At 42.0% G+C, this 25,046-nt stretch overlaps 1 protein-coding gene across 1 annotated transcript in view; it reads right to left on the bottom strand.

The window, feature by feature from the left end:
• The window catches only part of CRYBG1 (crystallin beta-gamma domain containing 1), a 93,341-nt gene extending 79,530 nt beyond the window's left edge, over positions 1–13,811 (bottom strand). The window contains exon 1 of the mRNA XM_053381569.1: positions 13,195–13,811. Within this exon, the coding sequence (XP_053237544.1) occupies positions 13,195–13,763 (569 nt within the window). The 5' untranslated portion in view covers positions 13,764–13,811. The remainder of the gene's footprint in view (positions 1–13,194) is intronic.
• Between the last annotated feature and the right edge of the window lie 11,235 nt (positions 13,812–25,046).

The following is a 25,046-nucleotide window of genomic DNA, read 5'->3' as shown; positions in this document are numbered from 1 at the left end:
TACCAGGGGTGTTGTAACAGGAATGTCCTGTAGCAGCAGGGAGTTGGACTAGATGACTTCAGGTACCCTTCCAACTCTATAGGTTGCATTCAGCGCTGCTGTTTGGATTACACAGCCAGCTTTTGCTTGTGCAACATGCCTACAACCTCCTCTCCTTTCTCCTGCAGCCGCTCATGTACCCTCAGAATCTGCACCAGCAGATTAGGGAACCTTTCAAAACATTTTTTAGGGAGGTGGGGTACAGGTCAGGAAGAGGGAAGTTAAGGAATTCCCATTATATGCCTCGAACTCTGTTCATGCTGCTTTGGATACAACCCTTTAAAACAGATATATGCAAACTTTGCCCTCCAGATGTTTTGGGACTACAACTCCCATCATCCCTAGCTAACATGACCAGTGGTCAGGGATGATGGGAGTTGTAATCCCAAAACATCTTGAGGGCCGAGTTTGCCTATGCCTGCTATAAAATCCTCTTCCTTCTCCCCTATTTCAAGCAGTGAGGATGCTGCAGTGCCAATATATATTTATTTTCAGTGAGGTATATAAACTTCATGCTTTGAATACAAAATAATTATTTACATACATGGTTTTCTCTTAATTTATAAATAATTATTTAAACTCCTTCTGCTAAACATCATTAGCTATATTGTATTTTCCTTAAATGAAAACAAGGAAATGATTTGGAGGTTTAAATTGTGCTTTTCTAAAACTGAGCACACGTGGGCTTGCCTGGGAGAGATGTTGAATGATTTGTGCAAAGTGTATGTGTGCTCCTGTAGTTTCAGTCAGGCCTTTTGAGGAGGAACTAAACAGCTGACTTCACAGGAACAGACTTGTCAGGTGGCAAGTGGCTTGGTAACGCCATTGTTTTTTCTACATTGGCAAGGTTTCTAAATCTGAATCTTTTCCCTTCAGTGACATACATTCACTGTGAAACACACACACACACACACACACACACACACACACACACCATATGCACCATCATCCTAGTGCACTATATAGTCTGAGTTTATGAGAAGGATGAGATGAACTAGAATACTCATCATTTAGGTACTGAGTAGAACTCAACATCTGGGTACCAGGGCGTCTTTATAGACAGATGTTTTAGAAGGCTTAGCAGTGTTATCCCACTATTATTTTAGTGGAGCACTCATACATCACAAGAAAGATTTGGGCATGGCTTCTTCTGGTGGGGGGGTGAGAAACTGTCTCCCAGGATGAGTTAAAATCACCAAACTCCTTCCTTTTTTAAAAAAAAAAACCTCTAAGCCACAAGAACAGAAAAACATGGCAGTGAACTACAGCAAGCTGAAAGTTGCTGGATCTGGCAGTTGGATTGTGCCTCTGAAATTTCTCCAACTTGAGAAATCCCTTCTGAAGTCCATTCTAATAGGATCATGAGAAAAAGGAGCGGTAAGTAGCATCCTCACCTCGGTACTGTGATCTCTAAGAAAGCTCCTGTCTAAGAGAATGATCACATTTATTGGTACTCACATAGAAATCAGATTATCATCATCTTCTCTCACAAATGCAGAAATTAATTGCTCTGAAATACAAGAATGGAAATGATCTCCCCACAAAAGTGGCTAACCCAGTGTTTCCCAAACTTTGGTCTCCATCTGTCATTGGACTACAACTCCCATTGGACTACAACTCACCACTGGTTCTGCTAGCTAGTGTTGATGGGAGTTGTAGTCCAACAACAGCTGGATATCTAAGTTTGAGAAACACTGGGCTAACCTCTGGCCCTCTGGATGCTGTTAGAGTCCAACTCCAAGCAGCCCCAGGCAGCATGACCAATGGGCCAGGGATAATGGGAGCTGTAGTCTAGCAACTTCTGAAGGCCCACAGATGAGCCTCCCCTATACTGTTGCGTAACTCTTTTAGTGAAATCAGTGAAACTCAAAAGGGATTGATTTTTTTTGTACTTTTAGGTGTTTGTGTGTCACTTGAAACATGTATGTTTGGAGGAAGGTAAGGGTGCTTCATTCCATCATGAATGCTCCTGACTGGTGCCTCTGATCTCAATGAAAGAATGTAGCAAAGAGCTGTAATAAAGGAATGTCATGGCTTACCAAATGAATATAACCTAACAACAACAACAACAATTTATTACTTATACCCCGCCCATCTGGCTGGCTTTCCTCAGCCACTCTGGGCGGCTTCCAACAAGAGATTAAAAATACATTAAAAACTTCCCTAAACAGGGCTGCCTTCAAATGTCTTCTAAAAGTCAGGTAGTTGTTTATTTCTTTGACATCTGATGTGCCAATATCAACAGGTTTTCCACAATGAATAGTCAATATATCTTTCTATCAGATAATCACTTGATTTCTTGTGCCTTATTACAATTTGCATGCGCGCGCGCGCGCACACACACACACACACACAACATAAGATTTTACACTATGTGATTGCATTTGCTTGTCAACCAGTTGAAACATGCAGCATGACAATGATACTATTGCAAGGTGTGAGGTGAAGTATTGCTAAATGCGAAAAGTAAACAATATATTAGGAACCATAGCGTGCAGGCAACAACTTTACCACACAGAGAGTATAAGCAATATACATATGACATATTTTTAACTTTCTCTTGCAATACTGTTCTCATTGTTTTAGTATACAATGTGATAAAGCCCTAGTTGCATGAGAGAGAAGGTCATAAGCTAATCAATTCCAAGAATTGATTTCACCAGAAAACCAAGAAACTCCAATATGAAATCAGATGTGCCCCAAAATACATACATTAAGTGCCATTTTAAAAACAAATAATAATATACCATGCACCCCAAAATCTGCACAACACCTAATTGTAAGCTTGTATAAACTATTAAGCAAATTATTCTGAAAGTCCTGGGGAATAGCAAAGAATCACAAACACTTAAGCTTATTATCTGGCCATTGCAAATCCTGCTTGACTCCCCTTTGGCTTGTGAGGCAGTGTACAGTTTAAAGCAGATTTCATGCATCCCATTTGTGCATGTTTTGAGTTCACATAATGTTTTCTTTATCAAAGTGGTTGCCTACACATACCTGATAGATTTTAAAAATCCAACATAAAATTGCATGTTACTCAATGGTGGATGTACATTGTGCAGCTGCTTGTTTTCTAACATGTTGGTGGCATTTTGCTGGGTGCCATCTATTACCACACACACCCTACTCCTGTTGTGAGGTACTCTTCAGTGGGCTCCACTGGGTACACTCATAATACACACATACCTATTATATATTATATTATATTACACACACACACACACACACACACACACACACATATCAAAGCACTGTTTTGTTCAAGTGTTTTATCAAAAAACATTTCAAAAATAATTTAAAATAGCCACATGCATAGGTAAACAAATACCTGCACACATGTCCACAATGAACCTCAAGTTTCTGGAACTCAGAGTGGGTAGGGATGTACTGATTGAGGGGAGAGGACAACAATACATAATACAAATATATCCCACCACTCACAGCCCACTAGCGTGGATGGGAAAGACTGAGGTGACGTTCAAGTGAAAAGCACTAAGATGTGGACAAACATGCTCAAAAGCACACATAGAAAAATCGGATCTGTGGGCCCACATATATATCCAGTCTGATATCACAACATTTTGTAGTGAATTCCATACATTTATTACATGTCCAGTGCCCATACAATGCCCAGATCTTCTCAGCATAGCAATCCATGGGATATAAACCACACAACTCCAATGACCCATTCCAAGAAAAAGCACCTTGCTTAATCCATTTGAGCCCAGTATCCCATACATCTCTCACACAGGCTGCCAGCTCCCACATAACACCTCTGTTACATGCAACCAATATGTGTTAATGAAAAAAACTAAAATCATCCACTATAGTGGATAGTGAATGAAATGTTAATGTATCCATACACCTTAAGGACTATTTCTTCTAAGAATAATTTATTATGTAAACAATTATCCCAAAAGTGGGATCATGTAGCTATTTGTAGCACTACTTATTTAACAAGCAAGAATTATAACAGGAATAGAATTTTATCATGAAATATCAAGGGCAATTACTTTCTAGTCATAAGTGATGCAGAACCATTAATTGCAACAAACATTTGCTGTATTTTATCTATATAATCCTTATGCTCTGAAAGATTACTTTTTATTTTTTATGGGTAGAGTAGTACTCCAATATTTCATGAAAGGGTACATTCCACATTTCATTAATTCATAGTAATTACTATTTCACGGCAATAGTAAGGACTTGTCCTAGCTTGCCATTGACATTCTTTTAAAATGTGTTTTGTGTAAGATGCTGTTGAATGATACCTTAGAAGACCTAACTTCATCTTAGTCCTATATTGTGTTACATGACAATAGTGAAATAATAAATAAATTCAAGGACAATTATGTTTGATCAAAAATATTGCTGTTACCTAAAAAGATACCCAAGAACAATACCCCCCGTTTCCCCCCATACACTGTTTCCAGGGTTCTCCCAACCACACCCAAGACAATTGGAGAAGTGCAAGGGGAGGGGTGGGGAGAGAAGCCCCATTGTGCAAGTGGAAGTCCTTGAGAAAGACTTCTGCTGACAGGACTCATTAGATGAATCCTACCCTGCATATACAAATAAATAATCTAGATTTCCTGAATCAGTGGCAGCCGTTATAAATTCATAAAAACACCATGTTTATTAACGATACCCTACTCTCTTGTATCTCGTAAAAATACAGTATTCAAATTAAATCCAGGACTGAGCTCTGGTACCTCATATTTCAGCATAAAAAAAGGTAAAGGACCCCTGACAGTTAAGTCCAGTTGCAGACAACTCTGGGGTTGCGGTGCTCATCTCGCTTTACAGGCCGAGGGAGCCAGCGTTTGTCCGCAGACAGTTTTTCCGGGTCATGTGGCCAAAGCAGCGCACAGAAACACCATTTACCTTCCTGCTGGAGCGGTACCTATTTATCTACTTGCACTTTTCGGCATGCTTTCAAACTGCTAGGTTGGCAGAAGCAGGGACCGAGCAACGGGAGCTCACCCTGTCATGGGGATTCGAACCGCCAACCTTCTGATTGGCAAGCCCAAGAGGCTCAGTGGTTTAGACCACAGCACCACACCTCTATCCTCAAAAACACAATAAAATTATAGTAAAGTTGCAAACCAATCTCGAAAAATATGTATCAGAGGGGTGTGTGTGTGTGTGTGTGTATTGCACAAATGCTCAAGGAGTTTTTATTAGTGCCTGAGAGGACTGAAGAGAGCACTCACTTTATAGAAAATGTTGCTGCTGCTGCGGTTGAATTTCAAACAACAGTGGTACCTTGGGTTAAATACTTAATTCGTTCTGGAGGTCCGTTCTTAACCTGAAACTGTTCTTAACCTGAAGCTAATGGGGCCTCCTGCGGCCGCCACGCCGCCGGAGCATGATTTCTGTTCTCATCCTAAAGCAAAGTTCTCAACCTGAAGCACTATTTCTGGGTTAGTGGAGTCTGTAACTTGAAGCGCATGTAACCTGAAGCGTATGTAACCTGAGGTACCACTGTATTGGATTATGCTTAGGAGCATTTCCCTGCCCCCTTAGGTCCTCTTTTGGAGATGGAAGGGGGAAAATCTTTGATTCTGGTAAACCATTCTGCATGTGTTTGGTAGAAATCAGCACAAAGGTGCCAGAATGATTTCATGCACATTGGGAAGCTGTGCTTTATCTGAAATGCCACACTGATAGCACTGTTACATGTACTGTACTGTAAATTCAAAAAAATAAATAAAAAAATCCAGAACATAATGATTAGCAAGGCAACCCTAATCCCTTTTACACCAGGGAGTTTGGATTTAATGGCCATGTCCCAGCTGAGCAACCAGCTCCCAAACATTGAGGCAGGAGGCCCACAGGTGGTATTTCCACCAGTAGAACCCAGTGGAAAGAAACAAAGCAGGGAGGAGATGGGGCTGAGCTGGCCTGAGATCTGTTGGATCTTGAGCTGGTCTCCCTGTTTTGGGGCGATGGCATTGGCCTAATATGGACTCAACTGCTGGTAACCTGAGCTTGGGTAAGGATCAACCTAGATCACTACCTATCCTCTACCATTGTCACTATGGGCTACAGATGTGGCAGTGGCCCCACTGCTCTGCAAAGCCCCATGGGTGGGGTAGGAATGTTATGTTACAAATGTTCTGTTTTCATAAAACTTGCCAAAAAAAAAAAAAAGGACACGTCAACCCTCTGTAAGCTTCAATTATTCAATCATCAAAATATTACATCTTGCATATGCCCTGAGACACTGTTCCCACACTTCTAGTACTGAAAGTATAGCACAGCACCATGAAAATGAGCAAAATAAATATTAGTAGAGATAAATCATGAGTTAATTTGGTGTCTCCCACTGATCATGTAGCACTTCTTCATGTCTAGGTCAATTATGTTTCTTTATCCATTTACATCCTTTTACTACACCTTTTGTCTCCATGCCAAACCAGCGTGTTTGCCTTTTCTTTCTATGGTCAAATGCTTGTCTTGTTACAACAGTTTTTCAGTGCCCAGATGAAGCCTTGGTGGCACAAGCTTAAAGGGGAGGGGGCAGGGAGATACTAGGGATGCAACTCTGTTCCATCAAACGTAATGAGATTTATGTTAACTGGTGTTAAAAAACCCCAAACACGATTGCACCCTAAAAATACCAAAAAATACCAAATGAAATAATTGAAGAATCAGCCAGGTGGTTGTCATGCATTGAGGAAAAGGACATTAGAATTGGAAATGTTTTATGTTAAATTTTTACTGTAATATTCATGCATTGTTAGGTTTTTATTCCCTTACAGCAGGCTTCCTCAAACTCGACCCTCCAGATGTTTTGAGACTACAATTCCCATCATCCCTGACCATTGGTTCTGCTAGCTAGGGATCATGGGTGTTGTAGGCCAAAAAATATCTGGAGGGCCGAGGTTGAGGAAGCCTGTCTTACAGCTTTGCAGCTTCTGTAAAGGGCTACATAAAGTCAAAAGATGTATTATGCATTTTAGAAGCCCTACAGACTTAAACAGAGGCAGACATAATAGTTGGACTGCAACTCTGCTCCTTTAAAATTGTACAGATAAAATGTTGGACCATCCTCAGATTTAGCACCATAATTAGAAGCTGGGAACAAATAGCTTCAATAAGCATCTTAAATCTAATTTACCAGATCATTACAGTGATTTGAAAAATAAAAAAGTAGCATGAGTTATAGCCTTTGCTGTTTCATAAGTGGCACACTACACACACACACACACACACACACTCCCCAGCCCCTCTCATTCAACACAGACTGTTGCATAATAGCAAAGCCTGCAGTCCTATATGGACTTACCTGGGGAAAAGCCCTATTGGAATCAATGAGGCTTGCATCTGAATAGATAAGTAAAGGATTGTGCTGCAGCCTGAGCCACAAACAAGAAAGCTTCCAATTCAGAACTCTCCTCATCCATAAGTTCAATTGGTGGACTTAGGTAAGCTACTATCTTTTAGCCAAAATCCCCACTCAGTTTGCAATTATGGGTACAATATTGGTTTACTGAATACTGAGCTGCCTAATACACTTTGAAGACATGGAACTAGCCATATAAATGTTCAGGTGTTCTTATTTCATTTTCTATGTTATTTGACGGTCTAGTCCAAAGAGTAAAGCTCTTACTAACCTGTGTGTGAGATGTCATAACAAATGCTTACTTCATGGTTTATGGAATGAGCTTCTTTGAGTACAAAGTTTCTTTTTAAAAACAAGGAGGGAAGACTAACCATACAACACACACACACACTTTCTTCAAATATTTGCTGATATTTCTATTTACATTCCAAAGTTCCTGTTCATTTGAATAAACTTATTATTCATATTATAAATTATAAATGCGAATGCAACAAACTCAGTTGACATTACATTCAAGAACCAATATTTACACTTTAGGTTGACTTTTCTCATTGAAATCTACATACAGTATACTGATTAGGCCAGAGCTAAAATTGGGGAGTGGCTTTTTAAAGAAACCTTTTGCAAGTCTTTTGGAATCTCAGGGAATGCATGAATAGCGCCAAAAGTGTTTGCCCATTCAAAATGAGAGCAAGTAAGAGCAAAGAACATTGTCCTTACACTGAAACTGACTTTACATTATACTGGCTACCTGATCACCTAGCCCGGTGGTGGCGAACCTATGGCACACGTGCCAGAGGGGGCACTCAGAGCCCTCTCTGTGAGCACATGCGCCATCGCCCCTTCAAACTCCCCACAATCCTATGATTCGACGGCTAGCCCGTCAGGCTGCACTTCTAAAGCCCGCTTGTGCGGGAGAGAGCAAAATGCTGCCAGGTTACTGGCAATTCTGCACCGAGGCGCATTAAGACAGCGGAATGGAACGTTCACATTTCAGCTGCAGCCCACGGGCAGCAAACCAGCTACTTGCACATGTGCAGTTCTACTCGATGCGCACACTGCCCTTCCAACTTTGTGATGGGGCGCCTCCCTTCCAGGCTGTGACGTGCTGAACTGCTGCACGTCTCTGGGCTTCACTTCAGCATTTCCTTTTCACCTGCTTGGTCAGGCCAGGAAGCAAACTTTCAAGCTGAACTCTCACCCATCGCCATTGGAGCAAGATCCTTCCTGCTAGGGGACACACAGCAGAAGGCAAAGGAGACTGTTTTTTTCATTGGGTTGTGGTGAGTTGGAAGGGTCATCTAAGTAAAACCCCATGCAATACAGGGAACTCAACTACAGCATCCATGGCATATGGCCATTCTGCTTCTGCTTTGAAATCTCCCAAAGAAGAGTTTCTTAGAGGTAAATTATCAAAATGGTCATGTCTGGGAGTAATTCCCTTTTTCATGATTTCCTAAACAAGGATAAGGCAAACTTTTACCTTTCAATAAAAAGTCGTTTGTATCATTGAATGCTGTTATTCTGTTTTTCTTTTAAGACAAAAGATGTTAATGTAGGAGTTGTTTTTTCTAAACTAAAACCTCAGTATTCAGGTTAAATTTTTGTGTTGTCACTTTGCGATAAATAAGTGGGCTTTGAGTTGCAGTTTGGGCACTCGGTCTCTAAAAGATTTGCCATCACTGACCTAGCCAATAAGAAGAAACCTGCTTATGCAGTAACAAAATGGTGCAGGGAACAAACAGCACTCAAACAGCAAAAAACAAAAACAAACAAACAAACAAAACTGACCAAGATTTTTTAGGGGAGATAATGGCCCCACTAAAATTTGCACAAAATTGATCATCTAAATACTTTTTATTTATAAAAGCATTTATATATTGCCCTCTCATAAAATATAATGGTGCCTGTTACTCACATAACCAAATAATTATTAATATTTCTAAATTCTTTCCAGTTTTTGTGCAACTTTTGTGCAGAATACATGAGGCATTATACAAAAATCTAATTGTCACACAAAATATTCAGTCATAAAAATACTAAATATAAAAATTAGGGCCAGCCCACCCTTGAGGCAAGGTGAGGTGACAGGAGCAGCAGACCCATCCACCAAGGAAAGCATCACACGTAGATCTTTATTCTCCCCTTGTTTCTGATGTAGAGCTTCACTTACTTCCTTTTCCCCTAATGGGGTATGCGGTGCCATTTTGTGGTTTGCCTCAGGTGCCAAAATGTCTTGGCCAGCCCTGATATAAATGCACTGGACAAACATTGTACCATTACAGTTTACATGAAGCTTCCATCTCAGCCTCAGACAGAAGCTTTTAGAGTCTGAGAAGGTCCTGCTTTCACTGACCCCTTCTTAAGCCAACCCAAGAACCCTGACAATGTATGGCTTTAAAGGTTAAAAGTTAAAACCAACCCACAGAATTCGTGGAATCTAAACTGACAGACCAGCAAAAAAATATGCTCTGTGAGATCCACTCCACTCAAAGGCAGTTTACAGAATTCTAGAACAGCTGCAATAAAGTAACCCCTGATTTGCACAGGGGTTGCATTCCAGATCATTGCATATACAGTAATGGCAGAGCATGCATAAGCCTGTTCTGCCCCAGCCCACTCCACTCCATTACAACCCCCATTCTGCTCCCTTTTCTGGCCGCTTTTGGGCCACTGCAATGAGCGTGGTTGTGTGTCAACTGTATGCATGTAACTGGGTCGTCTTATTTTCCAGAGGGATAGCCATGTTAATGTGTTGCCACAAAAAAGGAGAATTTTGTGACACTACAAAAGCCTAACATATTTATTTACAGTATAAAATTTCATGGACTAGTCTCTCTCCACTTGGACTCTATAGTGTATGAAAGTTAATGCCATGATAAATGTGTTACTCTTCACAGTGCCACAAGATGCTCCTATGTCCTGTGCATAGTTACTTCAAACTTTCAGTGGAATGAGTGGGATTTAAATCAGAATGAACACAAAGTGATGGCTCAGTGATGGAGACAGCAAGAATTCTTTTTAATCTGGAAGGTAAATAAAAACTTAACAGAATTTTGATTGTATTTTGAATTTTTACTCAGGAATTTTACCTCAGGCATAAAATGATTTATGTTTGTTAAGAAAATAACTGATGTACACATAAAATATGTTAATAAAAACTTAACTGTTCCTATGGAAATGATTATTACTAAGCAATACATATTAATTAATAATAACATAAATTTACAAGTTTGCACAGATTTTGAGTAATAGGTCAGGTATAGGGAACATAGTTGTAATGGACTATTATCCTTCAGTTCTTTTTCACAGACAAATATGACCCTTTTGGACTGAAACTTTGTTTTGTGTGTGAAATTCCTCTTCATGCTTGTTTGCACAATTTATCTAATTTCTTTACATTTAGTACATGCTTAACACAAGATAAGATGACACACAAAAGGAGCTTTACTATGTCAAAAAAAATCAAACAAAATAAAGCAGGGTAGGTAGTAAGGATTGCTTTTTTATGAGAGCATTGTCTGTATCACCAGATTATTTGTTATAAGTATAAAGGGTCATGCATTGAACGCCCTCAGAGAAAATCTTCCACACACAGATATTCAATTTTCATCTTGCTGGTAAAACCAATGGAACTATATAAATAAACCAAAATAACAATGTAGTCAAATCTGAACTCAATGTCAAGTTTTCCCGAGTTCACAGATACTTAGGCTGCCACCAACCCCCCTGTGAACTGGATTGCAGCCTTAATAACCAAATGTACATAGGGGACTGCAGCCTTAGCTACCAATATTTTTTTTTTATTCAGTGTTTCCTGAACATTTAAAATATTTACTTGTTTTAAAATTTATTTTGTATGTCACATTGACTTGAAAAAGTGATAAACATTAAACATAAACAAAAGTTCTATTCACCCAGGATGCTAGCATAGCACATGAGATCATGTATGTACCTGTTACTGTATAAATTAAAAAGTAACAAGGATGCTACAATCTCAGTTGGCAAGCAATGGCACTATTGTTCAGTACTGACAATAAAGAAGTACTTCATGCAATGCATAATTAACCTATTTGGGTTAATCTCTGCAAAATGCAGAGTTGGCCACGGTTTTACACAGCTTCAAAAATGTCATGGGAGGACAGTCAATTGTTTTCTATTTGCCATTGCTGCTAAACAAAAACTTCATATTCATATTTCTATTTAGAAGGAATATATCCCTAAGTGCCAGATTCTGGATACGATCAGCAAGAGGGAGCCACCTTCATCATGCTGTGCTTTTAAGATTCTCAGGGACATCCGGATGACCCTGTTGGAAACACAATGCGAGGCTAGGTAGAACGTTGTCTAATTATAAGGGTGGAGAACCTGTGGCTTTCCAGAAGCTGCTGGATTCCTATAATCTCCAACCATTGGCAATGCTGGCTGGGGCTGTAGAGAATTGAAGTCCACCAATATTTGGGGGTCAGAGTTCCCCCCTCCTGTTCTAATCCACCAATGCAATTTCTTACATTGAGCAAGCAAAGGACAACCAAGAAATGGATACGTTTAAATGGTTTTAAGCTCATTCCATCTTAGGTTAAAGGCACCAAGATAAAAATACAAACCCTTGCAACTAGTAAAAGCATATTCAGATGTCACACTTTCCCTTCCCACGAATAACCAGCTAAAATTCAAGTAATGTAGCATTCCTACAATGAAGAAGTGGAAAGGAAATCAAGGGGAAGCCTCCATAAATGCGAACAGGTTTGATCTTAAAAAACCAAAAACACCTTTCTCCAGGTGACTAATACGAACTGTCCAGGTCTGTTTTAGTGCCCCCTGCAGCAGCTTTACATTTAAGCATCCGAACAGATTTTACTATATGTATTACAGTATTTTAATATTTTTTTTGGAAGCAGCCCAGAGTGGCTGGGGAAGCCCAGCCAGATGGGCGGGGTATAAATAATAAATTATTATTATAATTACTATATTTCTAATGCTGAAAAATGGGGGTGGGGTGGAGCGCGCGGGAGAGATAAAGTTTGGCACAGCCTGCAAAACAGCTTCCTTTTCATCAAAAGCACTGAGAGATAACAATCTTTAAAGCAGAGACCATGGCAGCCTGGGTTAAAAGCCAGGGCGGAGTGGGGGAGACAACGCGCGAAGAAAGGGCTGCAGGAGGTAGGGAGACGTTGTGCAGGGCGAATCAAGGCGAAGACAAGGTTCCAACTCCCAACTATTGCGAACGCCAGAGGCAACGACAGCTGGGTCCGCATTCTCAACAACCCCAGAAAAGAGCGCTGTGCCTTTAAGGCGATTGGCGGGGGGGGGGGGTGCTGGTCGGTTTCGCTTCTCTTTGGCCGGGGGGGGGGCGGCGACAGGGGGAGACGGGGCATATAGCCCTTACCGCACACCTGTCCAATGGGAGCGCTCTGCCACTCTGAGGGCACCTGCCTGGCGGAGGGGAGAGGTTTTGGGGTTGGACTAGACGACCCTTGGGGTCCTTTCCTACTCTACAATTATACGTGACGTCTATTATTGTTGTTGTTATTCCGCCCCGTATAGAGTTGCCCCAGCCACTCTATACGACTTCCACAAAACACACACACAACCCCCTCAAACATAAAGAGGGGCGCAGTCAGAGGAGCCACGCGGGACCCGATAAACACTGATGCCCCTATAGCGCGGCTCGTTCCCCCGAGTCCCCTCAGAATGTTCCGGAGGGGCGGGGCGGGGAGAGAGAAACCAACGGCCGCGAGGTGACCGTTGGGGGGAGGCAGGTGGCTGTGGGCGCGCCCTGACAGGGAGAGGGGCGGCGTTACCTTTTGGTGGGGGTCGTGGGCTCCCAGGTGGTGAAGTAGGACAAGTGGGAGAGCGAGGGAGACGGGGGCTCGCTCGCCCCTCCTTGGCTCCCCTCCTCCGGCAGCGCCGCCGGGCGGTCCTTGCGCTTCTTCTTGAGGCGCCAGTTCCCGAAAGCCGAGCGCTTCTTGCGCTCTCCGGAGGCGGCGGCGGCGGCGTCGTGGCTGTGGAGATGCTCCCGCCGCCCCTGACTCAGGGACGGGGAAGGGCAGGGCGACGGGAACGACGCGTCTCTGCCGCTGTCCGGCTCCGAGTCCTCGGACTCGCTCTTGTGGAAGAGCCTGCCGAGCTTCTTGAAGCCCCCTTTCTCCATGCTGGGCGCCGTTCGCCTCTTCGACGGGATCTGGTCCCGGGCAGGCGGAGGCACTTGTGAGGCGGCGGCGGCAGCAGCAGCAGCAACCGCCTTTGGCTCCAGAGGCTGGCCAGGTAAATGAGAAGGTGCTCCGCCTGTGCGCGCGCCCTGGGAGCGCCGAGCCATGCAGTTGAGGTTGGCGAGAAAGGCGAAGCGCCTCCTAAAGGCAGCACCAGCCATGGCAGCGGCAGCTCAGCCAAGCCAAGACAAGCCACGCCCACACCCGCCCACGCCCGGCTCCGCCTCCTCGGCGCGGCTGAGCGTTCGAAAACGGCCGGGCTCCCCGGAGATTCCATGCGCTGCGCTGCACTCTACTTACTTATTTTGCCCCGTGCTGCTGCTGCTGCTCCTACTGCTGCCGCCTCCTCCTCCTCTTCATGCAGGAGTTTCCTCGCATTCCTTCGTCTCAAAGCCCGACGATCGTTATCTCGCTCCGCAAAGGAAGAAGCGCATTAGCCGGGGCTCTATTGCGCAGGAAGGGAGAGGCTGACTTTATCCGCACCGAGGGTGCAAATTATAAGTCATTATCATTTGTTTTTCCTGATGAGGCCGAGATTACCCACAGACCCGGATTCCTTGTGCAAGGGTTGCAAGCAGAGCTCGGAACGCACCTGGAGAACACCAGCTGCTGTTTCCTACAGACTCTGGAGATTCCCTTATAATTGTCTTCTCGACTGCGAGTTCTTTTTTTGTTAGGATTTCCCCAAAATCTTACTTAAAAGCTCAATGTTATTTTGGATCACAATAAGAGAAGAGGGCAGACTGCTCGACTCAGAAATTACCCACCTCTTGTATCATTAAGTTTGCAATTCTATACCCACTTTCCCTGGGTATATAAGCCCCATTGAACTTGATATAAGTAAAATTCTTATAACAAACTCAGTGATATTTCCGAGTAGTTAGACTGTCTACTGACACACATACAGACAGACAGTATGGTCTGATTCTGAAGTTTGAATATATTCAAATTATTAGAGTTAAGGAATAGGAAAAGATATTGTTCAAGCTAGCCTTCAGAAGTAACCATTTGCTTACTTCTGCAGGCTAGCTTGAACAATAACTGTTCTTCAGTTATTGCCAGCTGACAGCGGACATATCAGATGACAGCAGAGTTTTGCAGGATGTGCCTTACAGATACTTAGGCAATTAATAAGTCCAGTGTCATGCTAGAATTATCATCAACCAAGACATTAAATAAAGATTATCTTTCTCTCTTTAAATACATATATCACTCTTTATCTGACCAGGTCACTTTTTATCTGAGGGTGATCTGTTATTATAGTGGAGAATTAACAACTACCATCAGAATTTTACCACACAAGTTAATAATGGAGTGTTATCAGTCCAGAGTTGTTCTCTCTAATACAGGAATGCTTTATTCAGCATGGTTTCACATGACTCAAGTGGAGCAACTTCTACCACTTTCCCTCAGTCTGCATTGCTGTAAACATCAGAACAAAAGATGCAAACTAGCATCTTGTTACTAGAAAAGGCTTTATGTTTGTATTGCAGATGAGTAAGTTTCTTTTAACAGCACAACCCTCAGACCAGTTATGCCAGAATCTGTCTAATCATAACTGATAAAAAGCCAATTTTCTTAATCAGTTTTCCATAATATTTTCTTAATTTTCTTAGAGACATCAACAGGATTAAGATTGTTGCTGCTGTCCTAAAAAGCATAAGGTTTTTTTTTTTTGGGGGGGGATAAACTTATTTCTCTCCTTTGTTCTCTCTTGCCATGCAAAGAGAGGAAAGGAAGCTTGCTTTATGTTCACAACTGCAGCCGTGGGGAGGTGTAAATGCGGTGGGGGTGGCAAAGTGTAAAGGGAGAGAGGAGGGGGTTATGGGGTTTGGAGAGTAGGCAGTGTTGGAGAGCAATGCAAGTAGGAACACAACCCTTAGTTGTGCATGAAACAAAAATGCACCTTGGAATTTTCTTTTCATTGTTTATGACATATGCGAATCTTGCTAATGTAGGGCAGAATGTAGAACAGAAATCCTATGTGGGCTTTACAATGGCATTAAAAGATGTCAAAAAAAACAAGTTTAAGCAACACCTGTGAAAACACCCTGTTTGGTCTTAACCCAAGTAATCTGGTTTAATTCCTCTGTGAACTGTAGACATGGTGTATTAATAGACCTGCTGTGCACTCTGTCAGTTGTAGGAACTGAAATATATAAGCAGAAAAAAATAGTTAGTTCCAGTAGACAATTATGGAAACAAAGTTTACAAGTGCTCAAAAGAGGAGCTGATGAAGACTGGGGCCAACCATGAGAAGAGAATGGTAAATCTATTATAATCAAGAGGAAATTGTCATAATTTTAATTGAGTAAACTCAATTACACTATGTACACTATGGCTTGATCCTGAGTTGCTCTTCTGTAAACTGTTCCAGTGGAGGCTCCATTGGGTGGGGCAGGAAAGAATGGTAATTTTCAGTTATTCCATTTTCACTTATTCCACGCAAAGGAGTAATTTGTGTGGGTAGAGGGACAAAGGTGTAATTGGAGAATTCACAATATTTCAGTAATTATTGGTTTAATAGTATACCTCTACTTGACATATCAGTCTTCAGGAACTTCCTAACAGGGCACAGTCCGCAAATCATTTAAGGAAGCTTGGCCGAAGTGAAATGAAGCTTGTTGTGAGTCACCTTGAGGAAGCTCTGGCTGGAAAAGCCTCAAAATAAATATTAATCTGAGAGGTAGCAAACTTGGTGCCCTCCAGATGTTGTGGACTAAAATCCCATCAGCTCCAGCCAACATGGCTGATGATCAGGGATGATTGACACCATGTTGACTATCCCTGGTCAGACTGAACACACATAGCCCCCAAGTATTTGGGGGAGTTGAAACATGACACTACACTTCTCAATATGCACTGACATAAACTTGGGGCATTAGTGATTGTCATTTCTGATGTTGCACTTGGAACCACTGTCAGTAATCACCACCCTTAGCATCAATTTCCTAGCACAGCAAGTTTTGGGATTAACCATGATGGTAAGGCTCTACCCACTTTTTGTTCTGAAACTGTCAGAACAATAAAGAAACTAGATGAATAATCCAAAATAAGCCATTTGAAATTGTATTCTTTCTGTGATGGATGTCTTTTTACATGGATGTCTTTGTAAAGCCATGGTCCTCAAAACAGTTTGAGCTCAGAGCCCCCCTTCTGAGCTTAACACTGCCTTCTTATGCCTCTCAGATATTATCATTACAGGAAGAATCAAACAGAAGAGTTCTCCTGAAGACTATCTCCTAAAGTGGTCTTAACTTTAGGAAAACATAAAGAACAAAGCAGCAGCTTGTTCTAAATTCTTTTCTTCCCAAATTATATTAGGATGATTGGGCAAAAAAGATGAGCAAGGATCCATTGTCAGAGGGCATTCAATGTATCCTGGTGTTAAATGATGGGAGATGAAGACTATGCCAGTCCCAGGATCCTATTCCACTCTAGAACTTCATGCCTCAGAAGAAGGGTGTCCTAACTGTTTGAGAAACGTTGTAAACCCCATGTTAAACTTGTTTCCATTGCTTTATCCAATGCATGCTACACAGTATTCTCAGTCCTCTTTCCATAGTGTAGTAGTTGATTGTAATAATATATTCTGGATTATAGGGTTGCCATATTTCAAAAAGTAAAAACCAGGGCACCCCAAAGTGAGCTTTTTTTAAAAGTAAACCCCCAAAAGTTATTGAGCTTTCCGCACGTATGGCAACCCTAGGATTGCAGCTTTGCTATCTTTATCGTATTTATTGCTCAGCAGGAAAGTCTGCACAGCCTTCTAGGTGTGGCTGGAAACACTAGCTACTGTAGCTTCCTTTCAAAATAAAAATCCAGTTATGCTACTAAAAGTTTAGCATACTAGATTGTTCTGGCTAATTGTCAAGCAAGCTGCTCAAGCTAGACATACTGCATAAGTTAAAGTATCATTTTTACAAGGTGAAAAACCTAGCATATTGAGATTCTTACACAAGATGGAGAAGTACAGATAGATCCAAATTAATACATAGATTTGATTTGAGAAACTGGCCACACCTTTTCAATGAATTTCATGAGCCTATATAATCTGTGTGACTGCATTTGTGGGTATGCAGTGGTAATGTCTGTGAGTAACATTATTTGAATCTGTTGGGTTAGTAATTCATTTCAGGGTTGCACTAGCACTATATACCTTTACTGCTGTGTGATATCCATGATAATAATTGGAAGTATTCCGTGTTTCAGTTGCTTGTTAATACTAGTTCTACCAAAAAAAATATAGTAAGCATTATCTGGAGAACCAGGGAATGATTCAGTGTCTTCGCCAAATAGAAAACTGTTTCAGTCAGATAGCACTTTATTCTGTTTTTCTGATGTTTCCTTGCCTGGTAATTTCCATGTTTTAAATGATCTAACGCAACATAAAAGCCACTTCTGGAAATCTAGTAGAAGCTTAGCACTCATTTCTGTGTGAATTGTTCCCAGAAAAAAAAATCAATTTTCAACCCCGTTTACCCAAAAATCCACAGGAGGTTTGTGCTGTAACTTCCCCCCTGGAACTTCATGCCTCACAAGTTCCAGGTGGGGAAATTACATGGATCATGCCATGTGATTAAGTTTGGGGTGGCATTCCAGCATAGTTCTTTTCTACCAGTTTCATGGTGAATAGTGGGGAAACAGAAGCATGCATGCACATTAAGGGTGGTGATGTCCACCCTTTAGCTACTGGTGTGAATGAAATTTAGTGTAACATAATGGTATATCAATCAAGCAGCCACAGATTCGTAATGCAAAAGTAAAGGTACCCCTGACTGTAAGGTCCAGTCGCAGACGACTCTGGGGTTGCACGCTCATCTCACTCTATAGGCCGAGGGAGCTGGTGTTTGTCCACAGACAGCTTCCAGGTCATGTGGCCAGCATGACTAAGCTGCTTCTGGCGAACCAGAGCAGCGCACGCAAACGCTGTTGACCTTCCCGCCGGAGCGGTACCTCTTTATCTACTTGCACTTTGACATGCTTTCAAACTGCTAGGTGGGCAGGAGCTGGGACCAAACAATGGGAGCTCACCCTGTTGCGGGGAGCTCACCCCGTCGCAGGGATTCGAACCGCCAACTTTCCGATTGGCAAACCCTAGGCTCTGTGGTTTAGACCACAGCGCCACCACGTCCCATTAATGCAAAAGGTAATGCAGTGTGAAAGGAAACTGAGACAGACGTGCTTTCATTATAACCTGGAAAACTAATTCAATAATCCCCACATCTGAATGCACCCAGAATCAGGCAAAGTGTCATTTTGACATGCAGCATTTCCAATGTTGCTTTACTCATGGAAACATGGTGAAGGTTATATCACTTCAGCGACGCGGACTTATAAAAAATATTGGGGGGGCCCGGGAAAGCTCATGAATAATAAATAAGCTCATGAATATGCAAATAAAGTGGCGCCGCCTCCTCGTGAGCGAATAGGGGAGAGCGTGCTGCGCCTATTAATCAGCTCCAAAGGAAATTGGGTGGAGCTTTTGCTCGGGAGGGAGGGAGGGCAGGAGGCATGCAGCCCGCCCCCCCTGTGCATTTTGGGCTGGGGGAGGGGCGGCGATGGCGCTCTGCTGGAGGGGCGCCGGAGATTATTGGGGGGGCAGAGCCCCCCCAAACGAATTTTTGAGGGGGCTCGGGCCCCCTCAAGCCCCATGGAGTCGGCGCCTATGTATCACTTTCATGAGTACAGTGGAAATCAGGTGGAACAGAATTAGTCAAATAACAGCAGAACTTGTATTTGGATGTTGCAAAAGTAAGGTACTCAACCCAGAGAAACTATGAAGAGAATCAGCATGCAATGTCTGTCAAAGAACTAGCAATACCTTCAGAAAAATGTATGCATGGTCAAGAGAGACATATCTTCACTCAAGCTATGTGCAATCATATACTGACTTCTGAACATTCTTCAGATAGTTAACAGGGCCTAAGATCCACCAGAAAATACCGCTGAGCTCACAATACTGAGTTAGTGATATAGTAACAGAGGAAGTATTCTCCATTATATAGTTTTGTTGCCAATAAATAAATATAGAAGTTATGGTTCAGGATATTCCATTCCATTTTCCCCACCCACAACAGATAAATAACACCTTGTGGCCACTGAGCATGCTTGACCCTTATTGGGCTATTTTGGAGAGGATTTTTCTTAAAGAGTTGTGTGGACAACCCCCCTCTTGTTTCTCAGTACCCCTGTTTTAATTATATAGCCATCACAACTCAGCACCGTTGTTTGCCATTAGCATGTACCAGTGGTACTTGCAACTAAATGTTGCAGAGTGGAATTCTCCCTGTTCAGGATTCCAGCCACTCCATTCCTTTCCCCCTCTCACCTAGTTTTTTGTCCTTCCCCAACAGTCAGTCAGTAGTATACTGTGGCACTTTTTGAGATTCCTCCTAAAAATTTTGCTGCTCTCTCAAATATTCTTACACTTCCCCCTTGCACATACATTTGGCTACATGGGCACCAGCACTTTCCTCATAAAGATCGGAATTAGTATGGTGTTAGGAGTTTGTGGAGGGCTAGATCCTCCTAAATTATTAGATTTAGTAAATTTAGTATTAAGGGAAGCTGCCAGACACTGAATCTAGCACAGGGGTAGGCAACCGAAGGCCGAGGGGCTGGATCTGGCCCAATTGCCTTCTCAATCTGGCCTGTGGACGGTCCAGGAATCAGCGTGTTTTTACCTGAGTAGAATGTGTCCTTTTATTTAAAATGCATCTCTGGGTTATTTGTGGGGCACAGGAATTTGTTCACCCCCCAAAAAAAAATAGTCCGGCCCACCACATGGTCTGAGGGACAGTACTGGCCCATGGCTGACAAAGGTTGCTGACCCCTGATCTAGCACACCAAACCAGTTTTCCATGCTCAGGAAGTCACTTGAGACAAGATGGGCCATTCACAAGAAGCAAAGAGAGCAGAGTTCTGGGCCATTGAGAATTATTTGTAATGCAAATATTGCCAGCCAGCAGAGGGGAGGAGCTCCCCCCCCCCAGTAGCAGAGACAAAAGCCAATGGCAGCAGACAAGAGCCAGGTTTACAGTTTCGACTTCGAATGACATCGGCTGGGGGAAGTCCTTGGAGTCCAGTAAGAAGGATAAGGAGGGGAAGAACTGGGAATGTGAGCTGGCAATGATAGGCTGGAACTAAGGGGCACAGAGAACAGTTGTACCTCGGCTCCTTAACGCCTTGGGAATAAAATGTTTCAGCTCCCAGACAATTGAAAACCGGAAGTGAGCTTCCTGCAGCCAATCAGAAGCCACATTTTGGAAGTTGGACATTTCAGAAGTCAAATGGACTTCTGGAACCAATTCTGTTCAACTTCCAAGGTACGACTGTATGGCTTTTTGTTGTCCTTTGAAACCAGTGCTGCCCTTAAGGAGGAAGCCAGACACTCATAAGATGTGAATGCTTTGCAAACTCACCATCTAGGTGTAGGTTGTATATATGTGTAAATTAAACCATATATCATAAAGACACCACAGTCTCCACTGTGCCTGATTTCTGAAGGAAACCTGAATCCTGGGTAAGCACCTAGAACCCCTGGAATCTCACATCGCTTGGAGCTAGGAGTGGCGTGTAACAACATATATTGTAGAGACCATGTATTCCTAAACAGCACATTCTGATGTGGAGCTCTTTCCTTTATCCCATGATTCTTTTATCACAGGTGGGGAAATGTACTCTGAACCCATTCAGAGGTACATTAATCTGTTCATATATAGCAAGGGTGGGGGGAAACTCCAGCCAGTGGGTAAATCATGGACTGCCAGGCTTTCCCATTTGGCCCATGAGGCCATTTTGGGCAAACCATGTCCATCCGCCCTACACCTAACAACAACAAAGGTAAAGTCGGGGCTAGGCCCAAAGGGCGAGACTTTGTCAAGTGTGCTTGAGCAGCTTCCAAAGTGTCCAACAGCCAACTCACTGTCAGGAGCTTTTGAACTGCTGTGCAAATCAAGGACCTGGCAGGATCCCTTCCCCTCACATCAGGTGATGTGAGACAAGAGTGATCCTACTTGGTCCGGGTGCATGAGAGAATTCCCTGCAGGGAGCTTGCTTGTGCACCCAAACCCAGCACTAAGGAGGATCACCCTGCATTGGCTGATGCAAGGAGAGAGTGACCCTGCTTGGTCCAGAGCTCTTTCAAGAAAGGCCTCTCACATGCTTGAACCCAGTAAGGAGAATCACTAACCCATCGCCTCCAGCATTGGCTGATGTGAATGGAGAGTGATGCACCTTGGCTCAGGTATGTTTTTTCCACTTCTTTTCAGGGATTTGAAGTGAAGCAGCTCCTGAAACAAGGGGGGAAAGCCTTGCTTTTAACATCACCTTGCTGCCTGTTTTTGTTGATACATTTCTTGACTTGCACACATCAATGAAGCAATAATTACCTGAGTATTAAGAAGGCATCATCATTAGACAAATAATGCGGAGCTCCAGAACTGTTGCAGGAACTAAGCCACTTAAATGTACAGTAGCATGCATCACTCATTATTTTTTACAGCATTCCTAGTATTGTTTCCTCTTATGACTACCATTACATCTTCTATAATGCCTTTAAAAGTAATTGTAATGGAATTCACCTGGAAAAACTAGACTGTAAGAAGGCTGATCACAAAAGGTAAGTGGTAGACTTTTGGAACTGAGAGATACAGAAGGAAAGAGAAAAAAGGAAGAGGCAAAGAGCTGAAGGTTGGGAGGCATCTTGAAGTGCTGTGGCTCATCAAGTGCTAATTGTAGTGAGGGAATGGGATGGCAAGGAAGGGATGGCGTGGGCCAGATGGGGAGGTCTGCAATCAGCTCATGGGCCAGCAGTTGCCCACCTCTGATTTGCTATCTAGAGTTGGAAGGCACCACAATGGTCATCTAGTCCAAACGCCTGCAATTCAGGATTATTTTGCCCAGCGTGGGGCTCAAACCCATGACCCTGAGATTAAGAGCCTCATGCTCTACTGCCTGAGCTATCCCAGTGTCAATTAATGGCAAATGAAGTAAAGAAGGTAATAGTGGCATGTAAACTGGGGAAATCGCCTTTTGTACCTTGCTGGGCTTAAATTAATGGGCATCTTCCAATAAAACCAGATAAATGTTTTAAAGGAGACCATAAGGTTCGAAGACTTTTAATGCATAATCTAAATTTTGTTTTTGTATTTTGTATTTTTATGTCGTGAACCACCCTGAGATCTTCGGATAAAGGGCGGTATACAAATTTAATTAAATAATAACAATACTGTTGATGCAAGACTTTGTTCTGTTGTGGAACATGATAAGAGGCAGGATAAGTTACAAATAGAAATTACATGCCTTTATTATTTGTAGTGGGTGGGTTACAAAAATATAACAATTAAAATAAGTACATACATTTTATTACAATCATAAAATAAACCACAAAGACACCCCTTTAAAGAAATCATACATGCTGTCGTCCTTACAGGCAAAACGTTCAATTCCACCCCCATGTCATTTACATTGCTACATTCAGAACAATAGCCATACAGGTGCACTGTGTTTTTCTAAGCTAATGCCAGGGTAGAGTAGTGAGAACTGAAGCATTGTGCAGGCATAAAAATTATGTTGGATCAAGAAAATTAAAATGATAAAGAAACAGATGCCTTCCCGTAAGCATCTGCCTCTTCACCCATAGATCCCTTGTTTCACTCCTTAGAATTACTGTAATCCACCCCTCCCACACTTCATTCATAATTATTCCTTTTCTGACACCTCAAAACCACCATAATCCTACTATGGCTTTTCTTAGACCTGAAATATTTCTTCTCCTCTATTATACAGTACTTGCATTCCTCCCCCCCCCCCCGAATTCTTCACCCACAGAATTAGGTCCTGCACATTTATTTATTGGGTGCAGTTGTCTGTCAGGGGTGCCATTTGGCAAAGGAGAAAATTATTTGTGCCCCTTGTGTTTTAAGACCATTGCAATGCTCCGAAAAAGCATCTATAATCCTGATCAACTCAGTGGCTCTTCATGGTGAATTACTATTTTGTCATATAATTAGAAGGACTTATGTACAAAGTATACCTTCTCCACTGAATGAGCTATCCCTTGTGGACATGATTATCAAAGGCACAAACCTCCCTGCTTTTTTAAAAGAGTGGAGTGACTCTGACCTATATATAAACAAATAGCAGATTTAAAGTTCCCTTAAAAACTTTACACAACTTATTTGCAGTTTCTCTTAAATATATATGACTAGACCTTTAAACCAAGCTGCGAATTTAGCTAACCACCTTTTTTTTATCAACAGCATGTAGGAATGGGGAAATCTGTTCATTTTGATTTCTTTCAATTTCCCTGCAAATCTCAAGTTCTTCACATTTTAGCAACAGTTTGCAACTTTTTAAAAGTGGCATGAAAATTCCTCAGCCTTTTACTGTGCCCTTCTTCAAATACAGCCATGTTTAATCACTTTTGCCTAATATACATATTTTGCAAGCAACAATACAGTTTTGTATGTTATTTTCACAAACATATGCCTTGTAATGCACACTTTCCCTTAATATATGCATTTTTGTACACATTTGGTTGGAGAACTGCATCACAAAATTTGGAGAAGTGGATCATTGCATTTCTGTCCATGTATTGTTTCTCTCCCATCCTTTAGTCAGCATAGCCGGAATGACCATCATATGAAGCTTTTTCCAATTACTCATAGAATGGCATCTTCTGTCTGATACCAGAAGGAATGGGACAGTCTCTGATCCAAATTCTCCAGGGGAAAAACCACCATACTAATACAAATTTATTGCTTGTACAAATCCAGTGAAATTTTCATTAATTAATTAATTAATTAATTAATTAATTATTAAACATATGGAGTGTGAATTTAACCTATGAAGTAGAAGCAAAGTAGCCAAGTTTTCCATTCATCCCATTTTTTCTAGAGAAAGAAAGTGTGCAAATCTAAAACACGCTTACTATGTTCGTGTTGTTAACGCATTGTTTAATGCATTGAAAGACTGGAAGGAGCTTTGTAGAAATAAGTGGCACTTTAAGAGTGCTAGATATAATGAACATTTAATTGTTCATAATGTAAGCTAATAAGCTTGAAACCTAATAATAAAGAAAATTGCTTTGAATCAGGATATTATTAGCTGGGATAGATGAGAAAAGAGCTTTGCAAATTGATCCTGGAATGACTAACCAACAGTTCATGGATGTGAACTGGATATGGCATTTCCTGTAATAAAAAGGAACTTAATAATTACCTTTGACGAGGCCCTTCTATGGAATACTGGTTCCAAGTTTAGTGAGGCACATTGTATCCAATGGGGAACAGATCACAGAATCAGAGAATTGTAGAGTTGGAAGGAACCTGAAGGGTCATCTAGTCCAACCCCCTGCAATGCAGGAATAATTAGAAAGAAGAACAGAATTACTGTATTGGATAAACTGATTTTTCTTTTCGGCAAAGAGCTTTACTTTT

This window comes from Podarcis raffonei, chromosome 3 (assembly GCF_027172205.1).
Source record: "Podarcis raffonei isolate rPodRaf1 chromosome 3, rPodRaf1.pri, whole genome shotgun sequence".
NCBI lineage: Eukaryota > Metazoa > Chordata > Lepidosauria > Squamata > Lacertidae > Podarcis > Podarcis raffonei.
This window is presented reverse-complemented; position numbering and strand designations above follow the sequence as displayed.